General features: G+C 39.0%; 1 protein-coding gene across 2 annotated transcripts in view; it reads left to right on the forward strand.

The window, feature by feature from the left end:
* FAM118B (family with sequence similarity 118 member B) overlaps positions 1–19,670 on the forward strand; it is a 48,998-nt gene that overhangs the window by 22,921 nt on the left and 6,407 nt on the right. For both annotated transcript variants that reach the window (XM_042904754.1, XM_042904755.1), the window contains exons 2-6: positions 760–852; positions 5,186–5,438; positions 14,755–14,982; positions 17,111–17,239; positions 18,540–18,825. In XM_042904754.1, coding sequence (XP_042760688.1) covers positions 767–852; positions 5,186–5,438; positions 14,755–14,982; positions 17,111–17,239; positions 18,540–18,825 — 982 coding nt within the window. In that variant the 5' untranslated portion in view covers positions 760–766. The remainder of the gene's footprint in view (positions 1–759; positions 853–5,185; positions 5,439–14,754; positions 14,983–17,110; positions 17,240–18,539; positions 18,826–19,670) is intronic.

The following is a 19,670-nucleotide window of genomic DNA, read 5'->3' on the forward strand; positions in this document are numbered from 1 at the left end:
GTTTTAGAATTACTGGTCCTTCGATTTAGCAAATTTACTAAAATTGTGAGCAGTTAAAACTTCTCATTACAATCTTCATTCTAATCCATGGCAATTCTCTTTTGCTAGTTATCCCATCACCTGAGCACAGTCTGTCATTTCTCATGCATCTTTGCTTGACAATCCGTACCTTTCCCATTTATCACCGTGTCTCAGAGTCCACACTGTTGAGCTCGGGAGACATGCCTCACTGCCTGCCAGTACACACTTGTTCAGCAACAAGGAATGTCTAACAATCAGCAAATTAGTGTTGATTGTTCTATTCTTGACCCAGTGATTTCTTTAGCTGATAGTAGTAAGTAGATAATTGGGGGCTATTAGCACACTTATCCATGTGTTGTTTTTAATCCCCTAAGTCTTCCCAAGCCTATCTCATGGGAGAATAACAGGTATTTCTTAGGCTCCACAAAGTGATGGCCAGCAATTGACATGAATTGACACAGGTTTTTGTTTTGTTTTTGCAGGGTGGTGGGAGGGGTTGCAGGGGAGCCTTCAGGAACAGAAACAAGATGACAGTATGGAGCACCAGTCATAATTTCAAGATGAATTGAGTTCCTGAAGTTTGGGGTGCTCATTAATTAGTGGATTTCTCTTGAGCAGGGGATATCTCTAGAGCACCTTTAGGGTATACAGCTTATTAAAACTGTTTAATGTATATGCTGTTTTGAATGGTATATATTACAGATCTAATTGTGGTCTGTGGTGTTTAATCTATTTTAGAAACTGGATGGCTTCTACAGGGAGCCAGGCCTCTGATATAGACAAGATTCTTGGATTCTTCAGTGATGGCGCACCCCCCACCAAAAAGCCCAGGTAAACAAGGGAAGGGAATCTGAGGAACACAGTAAATTACCAAACAGACTTGCCCCACATCCCAGTTGTTTTCAGAAATTAATATTGGTCTTCATATAAAAATTAAATTATTTTTATTTTGGATTCAATTTTTATTTTTATCCAGGTCATAAATGTACATAATTTTAAAAGTCAGTACCTGAAAGCTTATAATGCCTTGTCCCTCTATAGAGATAATCACCTGCAGCCTTTTAATTGATTTCTTTAATACTTCCATTCATATTTTTAAATACTTTGTATGTACTGCTGTTTTTTAGTGTTTTGGTTTTATCTGTTTCCAGTTAAGAAAGATGAGGATTAGGCTTGCTCTTCTGGAGCCTCTCCTCACATGTTGCCCCCCTCCCCAGTGTGTTTCATATCATAATTTTTGGTTAAGTCAGTTTTTAATAGTTACATTACATGACTGTATAAGTAGTTCATAGGTGAGCCTAATCGTGTTTTGAAATTACACTTTTTTGTCCATTTTTCCCTCCAAGTTATTAAAGATTGTCTCTCTCTCTCTCTCTCTCTTTTTTTTTTTTTTTTGGTTTGCTTTGTTTTCTATGTACCTATCAATTTGTCTTCAAACTCTGTGACAGAAGAGTAAATCTCTTAGATATGCTGACACTCATCAGTAATTTACTAGTTTAAATTGTTTCGTGGGGTTTTCCTTTTGGACCATATTCTGCTGAGGATAGTTCTCCAGGCCTGCTGAAAATGGCTGATATTTGCCATTTTCCTTCCCCATGACCTCAAGGATTCCTCTTACATCTCTCCTGTATTGGAGCCTCTCTTTCCTAGATACCATGTCACCTTTTTGGTGTAGTCCTTCATTTTGCTGAAAACTGTTTTCATTAGCTTCCTTAGTAAGGATTCACATGAGAAGGGTTTTTGGAGACATTTGCAAACGTCTTTATCATATTTGTACATTGATTTGATGATTTGGCTGAGTGTAGAATTTTAGGGAGGAAGTCATTTTCCTTAGAGTTCTGAAGTTACTGCTCATTCTCTGCTAGCAGCTAAGTCTTCTGCCAAAATAGGGACTCTGTGCTGATTCCCAGTCATTTGTGTCATGTGGCCTCTTCTTTTCTCATTAGAAGCTTATAAGGATAGTTATTTTATTCTCAGCAACCTGAAATTTCATGGTGATGTACCTTCATATGAGTCTAGACATCAGGTAGCTCTTCAGAGCTGTCTACTGATAATTCATTTTTGAAAATTTTTTTTCTTATTTGATAATTTCCTTTACAGTTTTTTCTGTATTGTGTCTTTGTAGAACTCTTGGTATTCAGATATTGGACCTTCTGGAGTAGGACTCTAGTTTTTTTATATTTTTCTATTGCTTTTGTTTTTATCATTCTGTCTCAAGTAATTTTGTTTTCTTCCAACCTTACAAATTTTTTATTTGTTATATTTTTAATTTCCAAGAAATCTTTTTGTTTGCTCACCCCCCTCCTTTTTTTCTTAAGTTTATTTATTTATTTTGAGAGAGAAAGAGCAGAGGAGGGGCAGGGAGAGAGAAAGAATCCCAAGCAGGCTCTGCACTGTCAGCGCAGAGCCAGATGCAGGGCTTGAACTTAAGAACTGCAAGATCATGACCTGAGCCAAAATCAGTAGTCAGATGCTTAACTGAGCAAGCTGCCCAGGTGCCCCATGCCCACCCCTTTTATGGCATTCTTTGTTTGTTTGTTTGTTTCATGTTTATTTTTGAGAGAGTGAGACAGAATGTGAGCTAGTTCTGGGGGGGAGGGGAAGAGAGAGAGGGAGACACAGAATCTGAAGCAGGCTCCAGGCTCTGAGCTGTCAGCACAGAGCCCAGTGCGGGCCTTGAACCCACAACCGTGAGATCATGACCTGAGCAGAAGTCCGACATTTAACGAACCGAGCCACCCAGGTGCCCCATACAGCGTTCTAATGTTCATGCTTCATAGGTGCCTTTTTTTTTTTTTTTTTTTTTTTTTTTAAATTTATGGAGATAACTGTTTTCAGTTTTTCTTCTTTCTCTGGTATTGTCCCTTGTTTCCTGCAGGTTTCTTTCTAGGTACTAGTTTGTTTATATGTAACTCTCACATTGGGGGCTTTGTTCAAATGTAAGGTGACCTTTCTTTGTCTGCTCATATTTAAGAGAAGACGCTAAAGAGCCAGTTGGAGAATCTGTGTGTGTGTAAAGGACTTGGTCTCTCGTGCTTCATTGGGGGTGTCAGGCATGGTTTTGGAGCTGAGGAATCGCTGCCTGTCAGAACCTGTGGGTCTTTTCTCTCATGCTGGCCATTATCCCCAAAAGAAGATGAGTGGATGGGGAATAGCGTGCAGGTATAAGGTTCACTGCCAGTGTCTGAGAGTCTTCCTCTGGGAGAAGGGGGCAAAGGAGAGTCTTGCCATTTCATATACTGACTTTTACTTAATCTCCTTCCCCAAGCTGTGCACAGTGTTCTCAAATACTCAACCTCTCTGGAGAGCAAGCCTCCAGTCTTAGAATTCTGTTTCTAAGACAGCCTTGCAGTGACTTCTCTTATCTTGGCCCCACCTGCCCCTCTACCTTCAGACTTATTTGACATTCCCAAGGTTCTGTCGAGGGAATCAGCTCTTACCTTACAACTTCTACAATTTTGTGGGCCTGTGTTGTCTGCTGTCATCTTTTCCTATTCTGTTTTTTATGAACTTATGCCTTCTAAAAAAATTACTTTATAATTACTTAGTGGTTTTAGGAAGAATCAGAAACGAAAAGTGAGGCAAAATTACACCTCAGACCTATAATGGATGAGGTAAAAAATTCAAGTAATACAGCACAATCAAGTGAGAAGTAAAAATCATTGTTCTCCCCAATCCCCAGAGTTAACCACTACTAACAGTTCTTGTGAACCCTTCTAGAAATTTTCTGTATGTATTGTTTTATGTTTCAATATCTTAATTCCCTTGAACTGAAACTTATTTTTCATCATCAGTTTCTGATATCTGTTATCAAGTCTTTTCCCATAGACTAAACTTTTGAGATTGGGGACTTGATTTTATTCATAGGAACATCATTAGTGCCTACCCTTATGTCTAGTACTTTGTAAGTTTTTCATATTTGTTGAATGACTGAATGCAGGAGTTGGGGATAGGGAAGGCAGTTCTAAAGTTTGGTTTCCCAAAACAGGTTTCCCAAGGCTGTTTCTTACGTTATGCCAAAATGCGAATCCTTTTTCTATTTTATTATTTTGACAAAAGATTGAGAAAGGCAATTTCTTGGAAAACACCTACCATTAGCAAAAATTAAAGTGAATAAACATATTTCAAACACATTTTAATGTAGTTTCCAGATTGAAGGGGGGGGCCAAAACACAAAAACTTGTGCCCCTGCTATCTCTTCAAAACAGAACTCTGTGGTGCTTCTCATGATAAGAAAGGAATGTTTTCTCTTCTTGTCGTATCTGTTGAATAGTTTTTTCTTTGTTTATTTAGGTAATGTGAAGGTCCTGTGTTTCACAGTTCTCTTAACTACTTTTTTTTCTTCCTTCCTTTCTTTTTTTTTTTTTTTTTTTTTTTTTGCCTCAAGATAATCTAGAACAAAACCGAAGTGGAATTTGTTCCCATATTTGACTGTCTCATTCTCAATTTTATCTTAATAGTGTGTATGAAATCTGAGCTTAAATTTGGCTTTCTTTCATCTCTTCTTTTATATTTGCCAGCAGTGGGAATTTAATTTGTATGGATTTCTTTTCTGTCTGGAGTCCGTGTTTTTTTGAAATTCAGTGTTGGTTTAAAATATAAGTTAGTAAAACTCAGCTGGGCTGTAATGTGATCAGATCTTTTCCTACTGTTAGTGGGTTTTTTTAGGTTGAGAGAACTATGAGGGAGAAAATTGATTTTAAGAGTGTCTTTTAAGATTCCTGAAATAGGTTTTTCAGCAAGTCTTGGCACAAAATTCTGGTCTTTTTGCTTAAGATACTCAGGAGAGGATGGGGCACCTACCCGGCTCAGCTGGTTAGGTGTCTTGACTTTGACTCGGGTCAAGATCTCACGGTTCTTGAGATCAAGCCTCACGTCGAGCTCTGTGCTGACAGCATGGAGCCTGCTTGGGATTCTCTCACTCCCTCTTTCTCTGCCCCTCCCCCCCGACTCATGCGCGCACACGTCCGCTCGCTCTCTCTCAAAATAAATAAACAAACATTAAAAAAAAAAGATACTTAGGAGAGGTATCAGAAACTGGTACTTTATCCTCTTTGCAATTATGAAAGTGATAGCTGAAAACCGTGATTTTCAACAGTCCTTCCGTGTGCCTTCTCTTATCTGTTGGATGTTCCAATCCTCTTCATTTGGTTGACTTTTTCAGGAAGCTGCTTCCAAGCTTAAAAACTAAGAAGCCCCGGGAGCTTGTGCTGGTGATCGGAACAGGCATTAGTGCTGCAGTTGCCCCTCAGGTTCCAGCCCTAAAGTCCTGGAAGGGGTTAATTCAGGCCTTACTGGATGCTGCCATTGATTTTGATCTTCTAGAAGATGAGGAAAGCAGAAAATTTCAGAAATGTCTCCATGAAGACAAAAACCTTGTCCATGTTGCCCATGACCTTATCCAGAAACTCTCTCCTGTGAGTACCCTCCTGTGTACGCTGGAATTTGATATTTTTTGAAACCATGGCACGTATGCCAAATGTAATAAGAATATTCACTTCTAGTTTATAGATTTGCATAACATTTTGCTCTTTTCCAAAATGTCTGTTTATGGACCCTATTCAGGGTAGTTATCTTGACCCATTTGTGCATGCGTGCGTGCGTGCGTGCGTGTGGTGGTGGTGGTGGTGGTGGTGGTGGTGGTGGTAGTGGTGATGATGGTGATGATGGTGATGATGATGATGTTGTTTCTGAGTGATGTGGAAATGTTAGAGTTCGGAGCCAATAGCCAAGAAAGAATTCTTGAGAATTCTTGAGAATCTTTGGTGCAAAAAGGTGGTTTTATTAAAGGACGGGGACAGGACCTCACGCACTGGGATCGTGAGGGGTGACTGATTATATATATACTACTTGGGAGTTGGGGGAAGTAAAGATTAGGGGAAGTTACCAAGGGGACTTTCATATGCTAAAGAAGACTCACAGGATCCTGAATGATAAGGGCCTCCTTGTCTTGTATTGTCTTCAACATGCCTTCAAAATCAGGATTCATTTAATGTATTTATATATTTGCAAATAATAGAGTAGCCAAAGCATGTTGTAAATCTTTTCTTTTAATTTTATTTATTATTTTTTTTTTTTAATTTTTTTTTTTAACATTTATTTATTTTTGAGACAGAGAGAAACAGAGCATGAACAGGGGAGGGTCAGAGAGAGGGAGACACAGAATCTGAAACAGGCTCCAGGCTCTGAGCTGTCAGCACAGAGCCCGACGCGGGGCTAGAACTCACAGTCCTCACGGACCGTGAGATCATGACCTGAGCTGAAGTCGGACGCTTAACCGACTGAGCCACCCAGGCGCCCCAATTTTATTTATTTTTTAATATACATCCAAGTTAGTTAGCATATAGTGCATTTTAACATTTTTGTTTATTTTTTAATTTGCATGTTGTAAATCTTACTAAGTCATATTTTTGAAGAAAAAGAAGAAACATTTTGAAGAAAAATGGTTCATGACTCATTTCAGAAACTTAGTATGTTTTACGTCCTCTTTTCATTTCCTTATCCTTAGTTGTGATAAACTGTTACTAATCTAGAATAATGTAAATAAATAATAGGCTTTTAAAGGGCTCATGTGACCTCTGTCCGGTACCATATACAGAAATGAACTCAAAATGGATTAAAGACCTAAATATGGAGCTAAAACTATAAAACTCTAGAAGAAAACAGACTTAAAACTTAATGACTTTGAATCTGGCAGCAGTGTTTTAAACATGACACCAAAAAAGCACAAGTAACAAAAGATAGATAACACTGCACTTTACCAAACATAAAATCTGTTAGGCTCAACGACCACTATCTATAAGAAAGTGAAAAGAAAGCCCCCCCAGAATGGGAGAAAATATTAGCAACTCCTGTATCTTCTAAAGGTGTAGTATCCAGAATATATAAAAAAGTATTATAACTTAACAATAAAAAGGCAAATAATTCAATTTTTAAATGGCAGAGGACTTGAATAGACGTTGTTCCAAGGGAAACGGCCAATGAGCACACGAAAAGAGGCTCCACATCAGACGTCATTAGCAGAGTGCAAATCAGAACCACCTGAGGTGCTACTTCACTTGGGCCAGGACGGCCAGAGTCAGACGGTCAGATAATTAAGTGTTGGCGAGGATGTGGAGAAATTGAAATCCTCATGCACTGCTGGGCTTGTGAAATGGTGCGAACAATGTGGAACACGGTCTGGCAGTTCCTCAAACAGTTAAATATAGAGCTACCATCTGACCCAACAGTTCCACTTCTGGATACACCCAAGAGAAATGAAAACATGTTCAGACAAAAACGTACAAGCAAACATTGATAGCATTATTCGTAATAGCCAAAAGGTGGAAGTAATCCAGAGGTCTGTCAGCTGTCAAATGAATAATCAAAATGTGGCATATTCATACAATGGAATACTACTTGCCAATAAAAGGAAATTCAGTACTGATACATGCTGCAGCATGAATGACCTTAGCATAATGTATGCTAAGTAGGAGCCATTTACAAAAGACCCCATACTAGATGATTCCATTCATACAGAATGTCCAGAATAGGGAAACCTGTTAGAAAAAGTATAGTAGTACTTGTTGAGGGCTGGAGCATGGATGGAGGGCAGCTGGGTGATATTTAAAGGTACCTGGTTTCTTTTTGATATGATGAAATGTCCTAACATTGACTGTGGCGACAGTTGCGGTATTTGTGAATCTAAAAATTATCATTGAATTTACACTTCAAATAAGTGAACTGTATGTCATGAAAATTGCATCTCAGCACAGCTGTAGAAATAAAGGTAAAAGGATAGAAAACAGGTATGATTCAAACACTGATCAATAGAAAGTGAGAGTGGCTATATCAATATCTGATAAAGTACACTTGAGAACAGGGAGGAAAGAAAACATAATTTCTTAATGTCTAAAAAATAATCCAAAATACTGTCATATAAAAAGTCAATTAAAGAGTATATAGCCAGAAAATACAAGGGAAAATGTTATTGGAAATGTGTCAGCTAATTAATTTAAAAAATGTTATCTTTCTGGGGGAGAAAAAAAAAGAAGGAAAGAGAACTCACGAGGAAAAAGAGTACTGTGTCCGACTAGGATGATTGGTCTGTGGATGAAGAAGTTCTGTTTCCAGCTAGGATGTAGTGTTGTCATGCCCTCTATTGTCTTGGCCATAGCCTTCTCTAATCCATCACCATGGTCTCCTGAGAACAGAAAACATGATTTTGCTAGCTGGATGAGTTATGATTGAAAGTAATGAGATTTAAAGTCAGTGTCATTAAGTGTATACCTACCAAATGTACCAGACTGGGGCCACTAATTATCTTTGGATGAAGATTTATTATTAGCCTGAAAGCGTAGTTGTGGGTTAGTGTCAGTTGCATTAGAGGAGCAATTATCAAACCTTTTGGTCTCAAGACTTCCTTTATACGCCTAAAAATTTTTGAGAATCTCAAACAACTTTTGTTCTTGTGAAGTATATCTGTCAATATTCACTGTATTAAAAATTGAGAAATGTTTAGGGGCACCTGGGTGGCTCAGTCGATTAAGCATCTGACTTCAGCTCGGGTCATGATCTCACCGTTCGTGGGTTCGGGTCCCACATCGGGCTCTGTGCTGACAGCTCAAGGCCTAGAGCCTGTTTGGGATTCTGTGTCTCCCTCTCTGTCTGCCCCACACTCACTCATGCTCTCTCTCTGTCTCTCAAAAATAAACGGTAAAAAAAAAAAATTGAGAAATGTTTAAAATACTAATTCACTTAAAAATAGCAATAAACCAGGGCGCCTGGGTGGCTCAGTTGGTTAAGCATCTAACTCTTGATTTTGGCTCAAGTTATAATGTCACAGTCCTGGGATTGAGCCCCACGTCGGGCTCTGTGCTGACAGTAAGGAGCCTAATTGGGATTCTCTCTCTCCCACTCTGTGTACCTCTCCTTTGCTCAAGCTCTCTTTCAAAATAACAAAGTTTAAAAAAAAGTGACAATAAACCTATTACATGTTAACATAACTAACATGTTTGTGAAAAATATATTTTCCAAAACAAAAATAAATTAGTGAAAAGAATAGTATTGTTTCACACTTCTACAAATCTCTTTAAGGTCTGGCTTAATCAAAAACAGTTGGAGTCTCATATCTGTGTTCTATAGTGTGTGTTGTTTTGGTGTAAGTATGTGGAAAAAATCAGGTCTCACAGATATGTAGTTGAAAAAGAAAGTATTTTAATAGTCTCTTTAGATAATTATAGATATTTATTGTTGATACTACACTAAAAACTAGGTAAGTAGTGGCTTCCTTCCTTAAGATTAATAGCAATAGGGAACTGAAGTCAAATCCATATCAATAGGAATATGGAATCTGAACTTCTCCTATTTTGTTGCATTAAAATCCGCGATCCATCTTGCATTTATTTATTTTTTTTTAATTGTTTATTTTTGGGAGAGAGAGAACGAATGTGAGCAGGGGAAGGGCAGAGAAAGAGGTCGACAGAAGATCCAAAGTGGGCTCTGCGCTGACAGCAAAGAGTCCAGATGCAGGGCTCAAACCCGTGACCGCGGGGCGCCTGGGTGGCGCAGTCGGTTAAGCGTCCGACTTCAGCCAGGTCACAATCTCGCGGTCCGTGAGTTCGAGCCCCGCGTCGGGCTCTGGGCTGATGGCTCGGAGCCTGGAGCCTGTTTCCGATTCTGTGTCTCCCTCTCTCTCTGCCCCTCCCCCGTTCATGCTCTGTCTCTCTCTGTCCCAAAAATAAAAAAATAAAAAAAAAAAAAAAAAACCTGTGACCGCGAGATCATGACCTGAGCCGAAGTCAGACACTCAACCGACTGAGCCACCCAGGTGCCCCGCCATCTTGCATTTAGGATGAACCTTTCCCCCATCTTTCACCCTTTTGCAATATCGTGCATTTGTCATTTGGAAAATATTGGTTCGCAGAGTTATATATATCTTCTAGATACTGACACATTTCACTACAGCGGCAACAAAATTGCATCCATTAATGACACCACCCATCCCTCACAGAGGTATCTGGAAGCAGTCAAGCTCATGGTGGCAGAATAAGGTTTTCTAAAATTCTGGTTTTTGCTTGAAAGCTCAACTTTTGTCATTGGCAGCCATGACAGCAATGCTCCGTTGTTTTCCTCGAAACGGCAGGCTCACTTTATTTTTGCAACATTGCCTGAGAAAACCCAAATCTGAATAACTGTAGTGTGTCTGTCATTCATTCAAGTAAAAATAACGTTTGATGAGAACAGGTGGCCAGTTGAGTTTACAGCTTGACCACACAAGTGTTTTGCCTGGAGACAGCCATCATACTTCAGTCTGCAGCACCTGTGCTCTGTGCAGAGCTCCTGTTTCTTCACACAGACTTTTAAGCAGACATGTGCTCAAGGAGCAAGGTTTAATACAGTTAGTAATTTTTACTGTTTCGTTAAGGGCATTCTTAAGGGAAACTGAGTTTTTTTTCTTACTGTAGGTCTTTGGTAGTGAAGAATACAGTGATCACTGGCACAGCTTGGTTCCACTGTCTGGATTCACACTAAGGCACCAACAGTTTTACCCACCATTGCTTTTGTACCATCAGTGCAAATATCAGCACAGTTTAAAAGACAAAAATCACCTTAATATTATTATGAAAATAATTTTACTTTTCAGACTCATTAAAGGATATTAGAGATACATGGGGTCCATGGGCCACATTTTGAAAACCACTTTAATAGAGAATATGTAAGAAAAAAATAACAGGCAACCCAGAGGCTTTAAGAAAAAGATACACTGGGGCGCCTGGGAAGCTCAGTCGGTTAAGTGTCCGACTTCGACTCAGATCATGATCTCACGGTTCCTGAGTTCAATCCCCGCATTGGGCTCTCTGCTGTCAGCACAGAGTCTGCTTTAGAATCCTCTGTTCCCCTCTCTCTGCCCCTCCCTCACTCATGCATGCTTTCTCTCTCAAAATAAATAAATAAACTTAAAGCCAAATTTTAAAAAGACACACACACAAACTTGGAAACTTGAACACTAGGTATTTGATATTAAGGAATTCATATTACTGCTTTTTTTTTTAGGTGTGATAGGTGGTATTGCAGTTTTGTTTTATATGTAAAGGGGAGTCCTTATCTTTTAGGGAACTGTTGAAGTATCTGCATGAAATGATGTTTGGGAATCGCTTCAGAAGAAATTCCACGAAGGGGAGAAGGTGGCAGGGTGTGGTAGAGGGCTTAGATGAAATAAGATGGGCCATGTGTGGTAATTGTTGAAACTGGATGGTGGGTCTACAGGGGGTATTATGTTCTTTTTACTGTTACATGTTTTGAAAATGTCCTTTTTTTTTTTTCTTTCTTTCTTTTTTTTTTTTAAAAAAAGAATCTAACAGTAGTAACATGGCAGGGTTAATAGACCTGTCTACTGGGCCAGTTTTTTGTAAGGCGGTGACATTGTGCATTCAATGCAGAGAACTTGGGTTTCAGAATCAGACTTGGCATTTAAATGAACTAGGACCCTGGGAAAATCACTGAACTTCTCAGAATCTATTTTTGCACCTGTAAAAACTGGGCTAATACTGCTTAACTCATGTGAAGAACAAGTGAGATAATGTATATGAAGTGTTTGGCACATAGTAAATGTACTATAAATGGTCATAACCTTCATTGGAAAGAGTCAGGATCTTGTTTCTTACTGTATCTGGTATCAGAAAGATGTGAGTTACAGGGTAAAAGGAAATGAAGTAGCACTGGATTCAATTCACTGTTTTAAATGAATGAGAACATGTCCTTAAAATTGTGTGGGAGTTTGGCATTTCCTTTGGACCATGGAACCTCCTTGTTTGTTTTCATTCCTTTGTCTTTGCTTAGACTGCTGGTGGGAAACTTAGTTCTAGGGTCACATGCTTTCAGGGAGAGAAGTGTTCGTTTTAAAGTCTGAGGAAATCAGTACAGCTGCAGAAGTCTCTCTCGTTCCTCTCAGTGTTGATATGCAAGATGTGATAATTTAAAGGAATAGAACTAAGAGATAGCTGAAATAAATGACCTATAACATTTATTCTCAGGCTTTGACCTTTTGTATTTCTTTCCTTAGAAGCAAGGAACTATTCCATACCCATGATTACCTACCTGATTGTATACTCAGGTGTTTTTATCTGTGTGCGTAATGATTAACTGGCTCTAGAATATACTATCATATGACTTTGTATGAATCAGAGTACAAAATGAAGATACAAAGCACAATAAGGAAGTTTTTAAAATCACTATAGTTTTTATTTCATTTGAAACTTAATTTTGCTTTTTTGAGTAGGTATTATGCACATTGCAGTAATCAAAATGATGTAAAAAGGTTTACATTATGTTGTGACATTTCACTCCCACCATGTCTTTGTCTATCTCCTCTTCCCACATTCACCCCTCCCCCATAGGTCACCACTCTTACTAGCTTTTTGAGCATCCTTCCAGTGTTCCTCTTTGTAATACAAGCAAATATTCTTACCTCACTACCTCCTCCATCCCCCATGTTAACAGGTACATTCTTTTTTAATTTTTTTAATAGATTTGTTTTAAGATTATTTATTTATTTTGAGAGAGAGAGCGCGCGCGCACAGGGGGGCCAGAGAGAGAGAAAGAGAATCCTAAGCAGGCTCTGCGTTGTCAGCACAGAGCCTCATGTGGGGGCTCATACTCACGAACCATGAGATCATGACCTGAGCCGAAGTCGGGTGCTTAACCAACTAAGCCACTCGGGCACCCCAGATACGTTCTAAAGGTACTGTTCTGCACCTTGTTTGTTTTACTTAACAGTATATCCTGGAGATCTTTCCATACCGGCTTCCTTTATATGGGTTCTTGGCCATATCCGTCTCCTACATGTGGATACTTCGCTTGTTTCCAGTTTTTTACTACTACAGATAACAGAGCAGTGATAATCTTGTATATGTCATTTCATTTGTTTGAAGTATATCTGTGGGATATATTCCCCGAAATAGTAACTGCAAGACTGTAGGGTAATTGGGTTGTAATTTTGGTAGATATTACAGGGGCATCATATTTTTGGTAAGTGTGATTATAGGTTCTTCACAGTTTCTGATCAGATCGTTCATTCTGATAAAGTGTTAGAGTCCCCAATTGGTTGTCTGTGGGTTGCTAGTATGTGATGTAATTATTAATGCCATTATGTAATGAAAATGGGCAAGTTGAAAAACATGACCCACATTCTTAGCCACATAAATATGGTCTATAGCATCTAGTTAGCCCTAGAAGAGGATCTTTGAGCACGCTGATGAATGAGAAGCCTGTCTAGTGGTAGATACAGCATGGAATAGTGATTGATAGACAAGATGAACTTCAAGATGTCTCACCATCAAATACAGAAGTACTGTTTCACCCCTGTGCTCCAGTTTTTCTACAGTTTAAATATTTACCATTTTTTGGTAGGTATAATTTTTAAAGAATGGATAGTTTTTAAAAATACCTGGAAAAATTAGGAAAAGAATTTGGCACGTGGAAGTGTATTTTATGAATCTGCTTATGTGGTTCCATGGAAACAGATTTTTCTCTGAGCATTGTGCTATTAGAAAGATACACAAAGGAAACCAGGAAGGTAGGGGGACTACTTTGAGGAAAAGCAGAAGGAGCTCATTATCTACCTGTCTAGCTGCTAATGGCAATTGCTTGGAGTTTGAATGGGAAATATTGGCGCCTGTATGAACTAATTCTTGCTCTGATATTATCTACTGAAATAGTATTGCAGGAACAAGATAGGGATCAGGCATTTGTTGTAGCACATTACATAGTTACCTTCCCATTTGAAATTCCTGTGCCCCAGGGCCACTTTGTCTTTCAAGTTATAAAGCCACCTTCCTGGGGCGCCTAGGTGGCTCAGTCGGTTAAGCGTCTGACTTCGGCTCAGGTCATGATCTCACAGTTTGTGGGTTCTAGCCCAACATCGGGCTCTGTGCTGATAGCTCAGAGCCTGGAGCCTGCTTTGGATTCCGTCTCCCTTTTTCTCTGTCCCTCCCCCACTCGTGTTTTTTGTCTCTCTCTCTCTCTCTCTCTCCCTCTCTCTCTCTCTCTCTTTCTCTCTCTCAAAAATAATAAACGTTAAAAAAAAGTTTTTTCAATGAAAAAATAATAAAAATTACAAAAAATAAAGCCACTTCCTACCTGAGGTTTGTATTATAGTTCCTCATTAGTTCTTGACATTTACATACGTTTAAAATGAACCTGGGAAAGCACTTATTCAGATAAACCATATGTAAAGAAGTAGGATGTCTGTTTTTTTTAACTCATTAGTGTTTGGTATTTTTAATAGTTGCAAAATGCATAATTTTGATAACCTTTGTTATACCCTAAGTATTTTTCCTAGCATATCTGTAAATGAATTCCTAAATTATGCTAGGGGAAAAAAACAGGCAGAGAGAAAAGTAAGCAGTTTTTCTTAAATCTATAAGCATCTGTAAAAAGCATCCAGGATTAGAAAAAGAGACACTAAACCACATTTTAGAGCTGTCTTTTAATCTATGAAAATGCTTATTTAGAGAACTTCTTTTTTTTGCATATGATGTAATAGTACCAATCACTTATTATGTGCTAGGCATTGTGCTAAGCATTTGGCATGTATCATCCTATTTTTCTTATAACTCTTTGAGGTAGACAGTATTTTATCCTTATTTTAAGTACAGAGTGTTCTCTTCAAAGATTTGCTGTATTATTGTTATTAAAACAAATGACCTACCAAAACACCTAGAATTAATTTTTCTCTTTCAAATCCCTCCCCAGAGAACTAGTAATGTTCGGTCCACATTTTTCAAAGACTGTTTATATGAAGTATTTGATGACTTGGAGTCAAAGATGGAAGATTCTGGAAAACAACTCCTTCAGTCAGTTCTCCACCTGATGGAAAATGGAGCCCTCGTATTAACTACAAATTTTGATAATCTCCTGGAACTGTATGCAGCTGATCAGGGAAAACAACTCGAATCCCTTGACCTTACTGATGAGAAAAAGGTAAAAAGTAAAGGATTAGTCTCTTCTTTGGGCTAATGATGGGTTGTGTCTTCAGAAAAACTATTTTCTAGTTGGTATATTATACATTTACTGGTATTTATGTCAAGGTAGAAAGGAAGATTCTTGTCTTTGGTTGGATTTTTATTTTTTTGGTTTTTGAGATAAAATCAACATGAAGTAAAATGCACAGACCTTAAAAGTGTTCAGTTCTGTGAGTTTTGACAGTTTCACCAAATTTCAAAGCAAGGTTACAAAAAGTCATTAGAACTGTAAGATCTCTTTAACATTTGCAAACATCAGGTGAGTGTAATACTGATTTAGATATCTTAGGATATATTCTTCATGACATTATTGGAAATGTATGAAAACTACTTTATGATGTCTGGAGAGCAACTTTCAAGCAAAGTGATAGCTGGGTTAAAGTTAATGTTCAGTGGAAACCTTGAGAGCCTTTTTTTTTTATTATTATTAATATAGTTCATACTGTACCCAAGCCATTTACCATGATATTATGTTGATCTAGGTCAACTAATAAGATGAGGCTTTTTTCTTAGACTGGTCACTTGAGTTTGTAATTTGAACTCTAGCACCAATAGGAGATTCTGTAGATCACCAACATTTACCTAATTGATGAAATACGGTGAAGCCATGAAAGGGAAAATATTTTTATCGCCATAAAAAGATGTCAGAGACATGATCAAAGAAGAAGAAGAAGAAGAAAAAAAAAAAAGAAAAAACCAGGTTGTAAAATGCCACCAGGTTTCATGTGCCCTGCTTTGTATTTTTGTAATTTTCCTTCTACACTTTGTTTTCCAAGGAACCTGTCTCTGTGTCCAACCTAGAGCCCAAATAACTAGAGTTTGGATAGAAAAGTGTTTCACCCACTGGCATTCATTGTCCCAGTACACTGTCTCTGCCAGAGAAGTAGCTACAATACCATTCTTGAGATTTCTTGTGATTTTGCTGACCTTGAAGTCAGGTTTTGAAAGGAAATCAAATGTTAAGGCTAGTATCAGACTTGCTATTTTCTTTGTCATTTTCATCTTGGAACCTCAAGATTTGCTTTGTATTTTTAGTTCACACGAGGGCCATATTGAAGTCTAGTGGTTAAAGCCATTGACTGGTAGTCAGAATGGGGCCTAGTGATATTCAGATTCAGTATCTCTCCGCCTATTTACTATTTTTCCTAACCCATACCTAATTTCTCTAGAATGTTAAGAGAATAAAATTATGCTTTCTCAGGGTCTTGAGTAAATGGAACCATGGCATCCAGGTGGCTATTGTTATCATTGTCCCTAAGTGACTGTTCTTCATTGGTAACCTTTTAGGTAACTCAGGCGAGACGGAAGTGATTCTTGTGTTGCTCATCAGCTGCACAAGAAACCACCCTAAACGCTGGAGCTTCAAACATTTTATTTGCCCATGATAATGTGAATGAGTGATCTGAGCTGGGCTTAGAGGCTCAGTTTGGCAGTCCTGCGGGTTTTACCGGTTACCCACATGGTTGCAGTCATCCGGGGGCTAGACTAAGGCTGGGTGGTGTCAGGTGGCCCTTATTTCCATGTCTGGTGGTACAGGCAGTGGCTGGGCCACACATCTCTAGCGGGCTAGCCAAGGCTGCTTCACATGGTAGCTTGGGTTCCAAAAGCAGCAGAAGAGAAAGGAGACTCACGCCAACATTTTTGAAGTTGCTGCATGCATTGTGTTTGCTAACGCCACGTTGGCTGAAGCAGGCCAGTGGCCAAGCCTGGAGTAAGTGCGAAAAGGGACTACACAGGGCCTGGATACAAGGAGGCTTGATATCTTAGGGATCATTACTGAAACAGTCATCCATAGCTGTCATGTATATCACCAGTGGTAAGAGCCCTATCATTTCTGCAACTGATGACAAGTAATACCTAATTTTTGATGGCTACTTTCAAAGAGAAATCGCCAGACGTGCTTCTATCAGTCCTAACAGCCACACCCCAAATGGAAACTGAGGCCACATTGGGTTTTGCGTTCTTGCCCTGTGATATAAAGAGTTATGTCAGCAGCCTAATCCATCAAAACAGTCTCTTACCCATGGGGACCTTTAAGCAGGTGCTCAGCCCTGCCGACCTGGTTGAGCTATATTTGTGTTATATAGGTTCTAGAGTGGGCTCAGGAGAAGCGGAAGCTGAGCGTCTTACACATCCATGGAGTCTACACCAATCCTAGTGGCATTGTCCTGCACCCAGCAGGGTATCAGAATGTGCTCAGGAACACTGAAGTTATGGTGAGTAGTGCTGATCTTGCTGGTCTCAAGAAGGCCTTCCTGGGAAACCTCTAAATATACTGTTGGTCTTCATGGGATGACATTTTCCCTATGAGTTAAAACTGGAAGTTCAGACATTCTTTCTGTGCTTCTTAGCTTGTGGTTGTGCAGGCCATCTTCGGAATTTTGGAACGTCTCTTCAGGTATCAAGCCATGGGGTTTTACTTTATTCCTGATTGACAGCCAGCAGATGGCACTCTGTCATTGGCATCATCCTTGCATACAAAGAATACATTATTACCCTTCTTCATCCTTTAGTTTGTTATAGTATTAATAACCCTCTCTCTGCCAAAAACAATTTATGTACCTTTTTGCTGACCAATCACTCCTAGAACATACATTCTAGGAGACGGTGTGTGAACAGGGATGGGCTTATATTGAATTAACACACTTATTCACACCGCTCAGTGCAAAAATTGAAAAAAATTAGGTAGCGTGATAAAAAAGCTTTGTGGAAAAGCTTGTTGCTTTTTGGGGACACAAATTTTAGACTTGTTTATATGTATGTGTGAACACCAGAAACACTCTCTGGCCAGGGATATGTGGGGAAAATTCACTGGCCCCCAACTCTCCAACTCTGAGACTGGTATATACTGGCTGTTTTCAGGGCTGGATGATAGTATCTTTGCATGATGCAGCAAAAGAAAGACCAGGAAAAGCATAAGGGACTCTTTTCCACCTGTACTTTCCCTGACGTTGGTTTTAATTGCATCCATCATTGACATTGAGTGATCCATAAGCAGAATCATTTCTGATGTTTTTATATGTACGTATATATACATATATGTACATATACACACATATTGATGTTCTAAGTGTCTTAGCTTTTTTTGAGCAAATCTGGTGATGGAGTGATCTTCTCTGGTGATCCATGGTTCAGTTTGTAAAGCAAAAAAAGAAAATATCCAGAAAATGGAAAGAGTAAGATATATTGAAAACTTCTCATTGCTTTATGGCCTTTGGGCACATAGGTCTGACAAATAAACTATATAGCCATTTGACCAGTGCCAACCCAGTGAAAGCCTGAATAGAGACTAGTAGAATGCTAGGTAAAGATAAAATTTTGGACTAGTCATCAACTTACAGGAATATACAGGATCAGACTCCTTTGTGGAATGAATATACCTTCTTAAATTTTCATTGAGTGATCATCACAGGCTGCTAAATGTAGTAGTTGTGAGCCTGCTGACTTTTTTGTTTTTGACATGCCTTGCGTGTGTCTTCACAGTGTCATTTCATATGTCGTTTCTTTTCCTGCAAGAGAGAGATTCAGAAACTGTATGAGAACAAGTCATTTCTTTTCCTGGGCTGTGGCTGGACTGTGGATGATACCACTTTCCAAGCCCTTTTTCTGGAGGCTGTGAAGCATAAATCTGACTTAGAACATTTCATGCTGGTTCGGAGAGGAGATGTGGATGAGTTCAAGAAGCTTCGAGAAAACATGCTGGACAAAGGAATTAAGGTCATCTCCTATGGAAATGAATATGCTGATCTCCCAGAATATTTCAGGCGACTGACATGTGAGATCTCCACGAGGGGTAGATCAGGTAAGATGTATTTTGACACTGAGAATAACAGCTCCTTTTATGTATTTGTGGTGAGTAAAATCATTACCAACACAAGGACTATAATCCCAACCATATTATGAAGGGAGATCATGGTTAGTCTTTGCGTTAGACTAAGCTGCCATTTGGATATTAGGAAAGTGGACCAAGACATAGTCAAGCAGTTTAATATAGAAGTGGGAAGAATAAAAAAATCAGCCTAATTGTCAGTGAAATGCAATTAAAATTTAGATTGCAGGGCGCCTAGATGGCTCAGTCAGTTAAGCATCCGACTCTTGGTTTTGGCTCAGGTCATGACCTCATGGTCTCATGAGTTCAGGCCCCACATTCTGGCCCTGTGCTGTGCTGGCAGTGCAAAGCCTGCGTAGGATTCTTACCTTCCCTCTGTCCCTCCCCCAACTCATGCTGTCTCTGTCTCTCTCAAATAAACTTAAAAAAAAAATAGGGGCACCTGGGTGGCTCAGTCCATTAAGCGTCTGCTTTCCTCAGGTGACATGATCTCATGGTTTATGGGTTCGAGCCCCGCATCTGGGCTGTAAGCCTGGAGCCTGTTTGGGATTCTGTCTGTCCTTCTCTCTCTGCCCCTCCCCCATTCGTGCTCTGCCTCTGTCTCTCTCACAAGTAAACATTAAAAAAAAGTTTTTTAATAAAAAAGTAAAATAATAAAATTTAGATTTCGAAATCAAAAAGAATGATAGATAACTCAGTTTTGGCTACAGCTATGAGGAAAGAAATGTAGTCACATCATGTTGGTGGGAAGGTAAAATTAGTACAGCTTTTCTGAAGGGGAAGTTTTGGAATATTGCTCAAAATTTAAAAACTTTTGA

This window comes from Panthera leo, chromosome D1 (assembly GCF_018350215.1).
Source record: "Panthera leo isolate Ple1 chromosome D1, P.leo_Ple1_pat1.1, whole genome shotgun sequence".
Taxonomy (NCBI): domain Eukaryota; kingdom Metazoa; phylum Chordata; class Mammalia; order Carnivora; family Felidae; genus Panthera; species Panthera leo.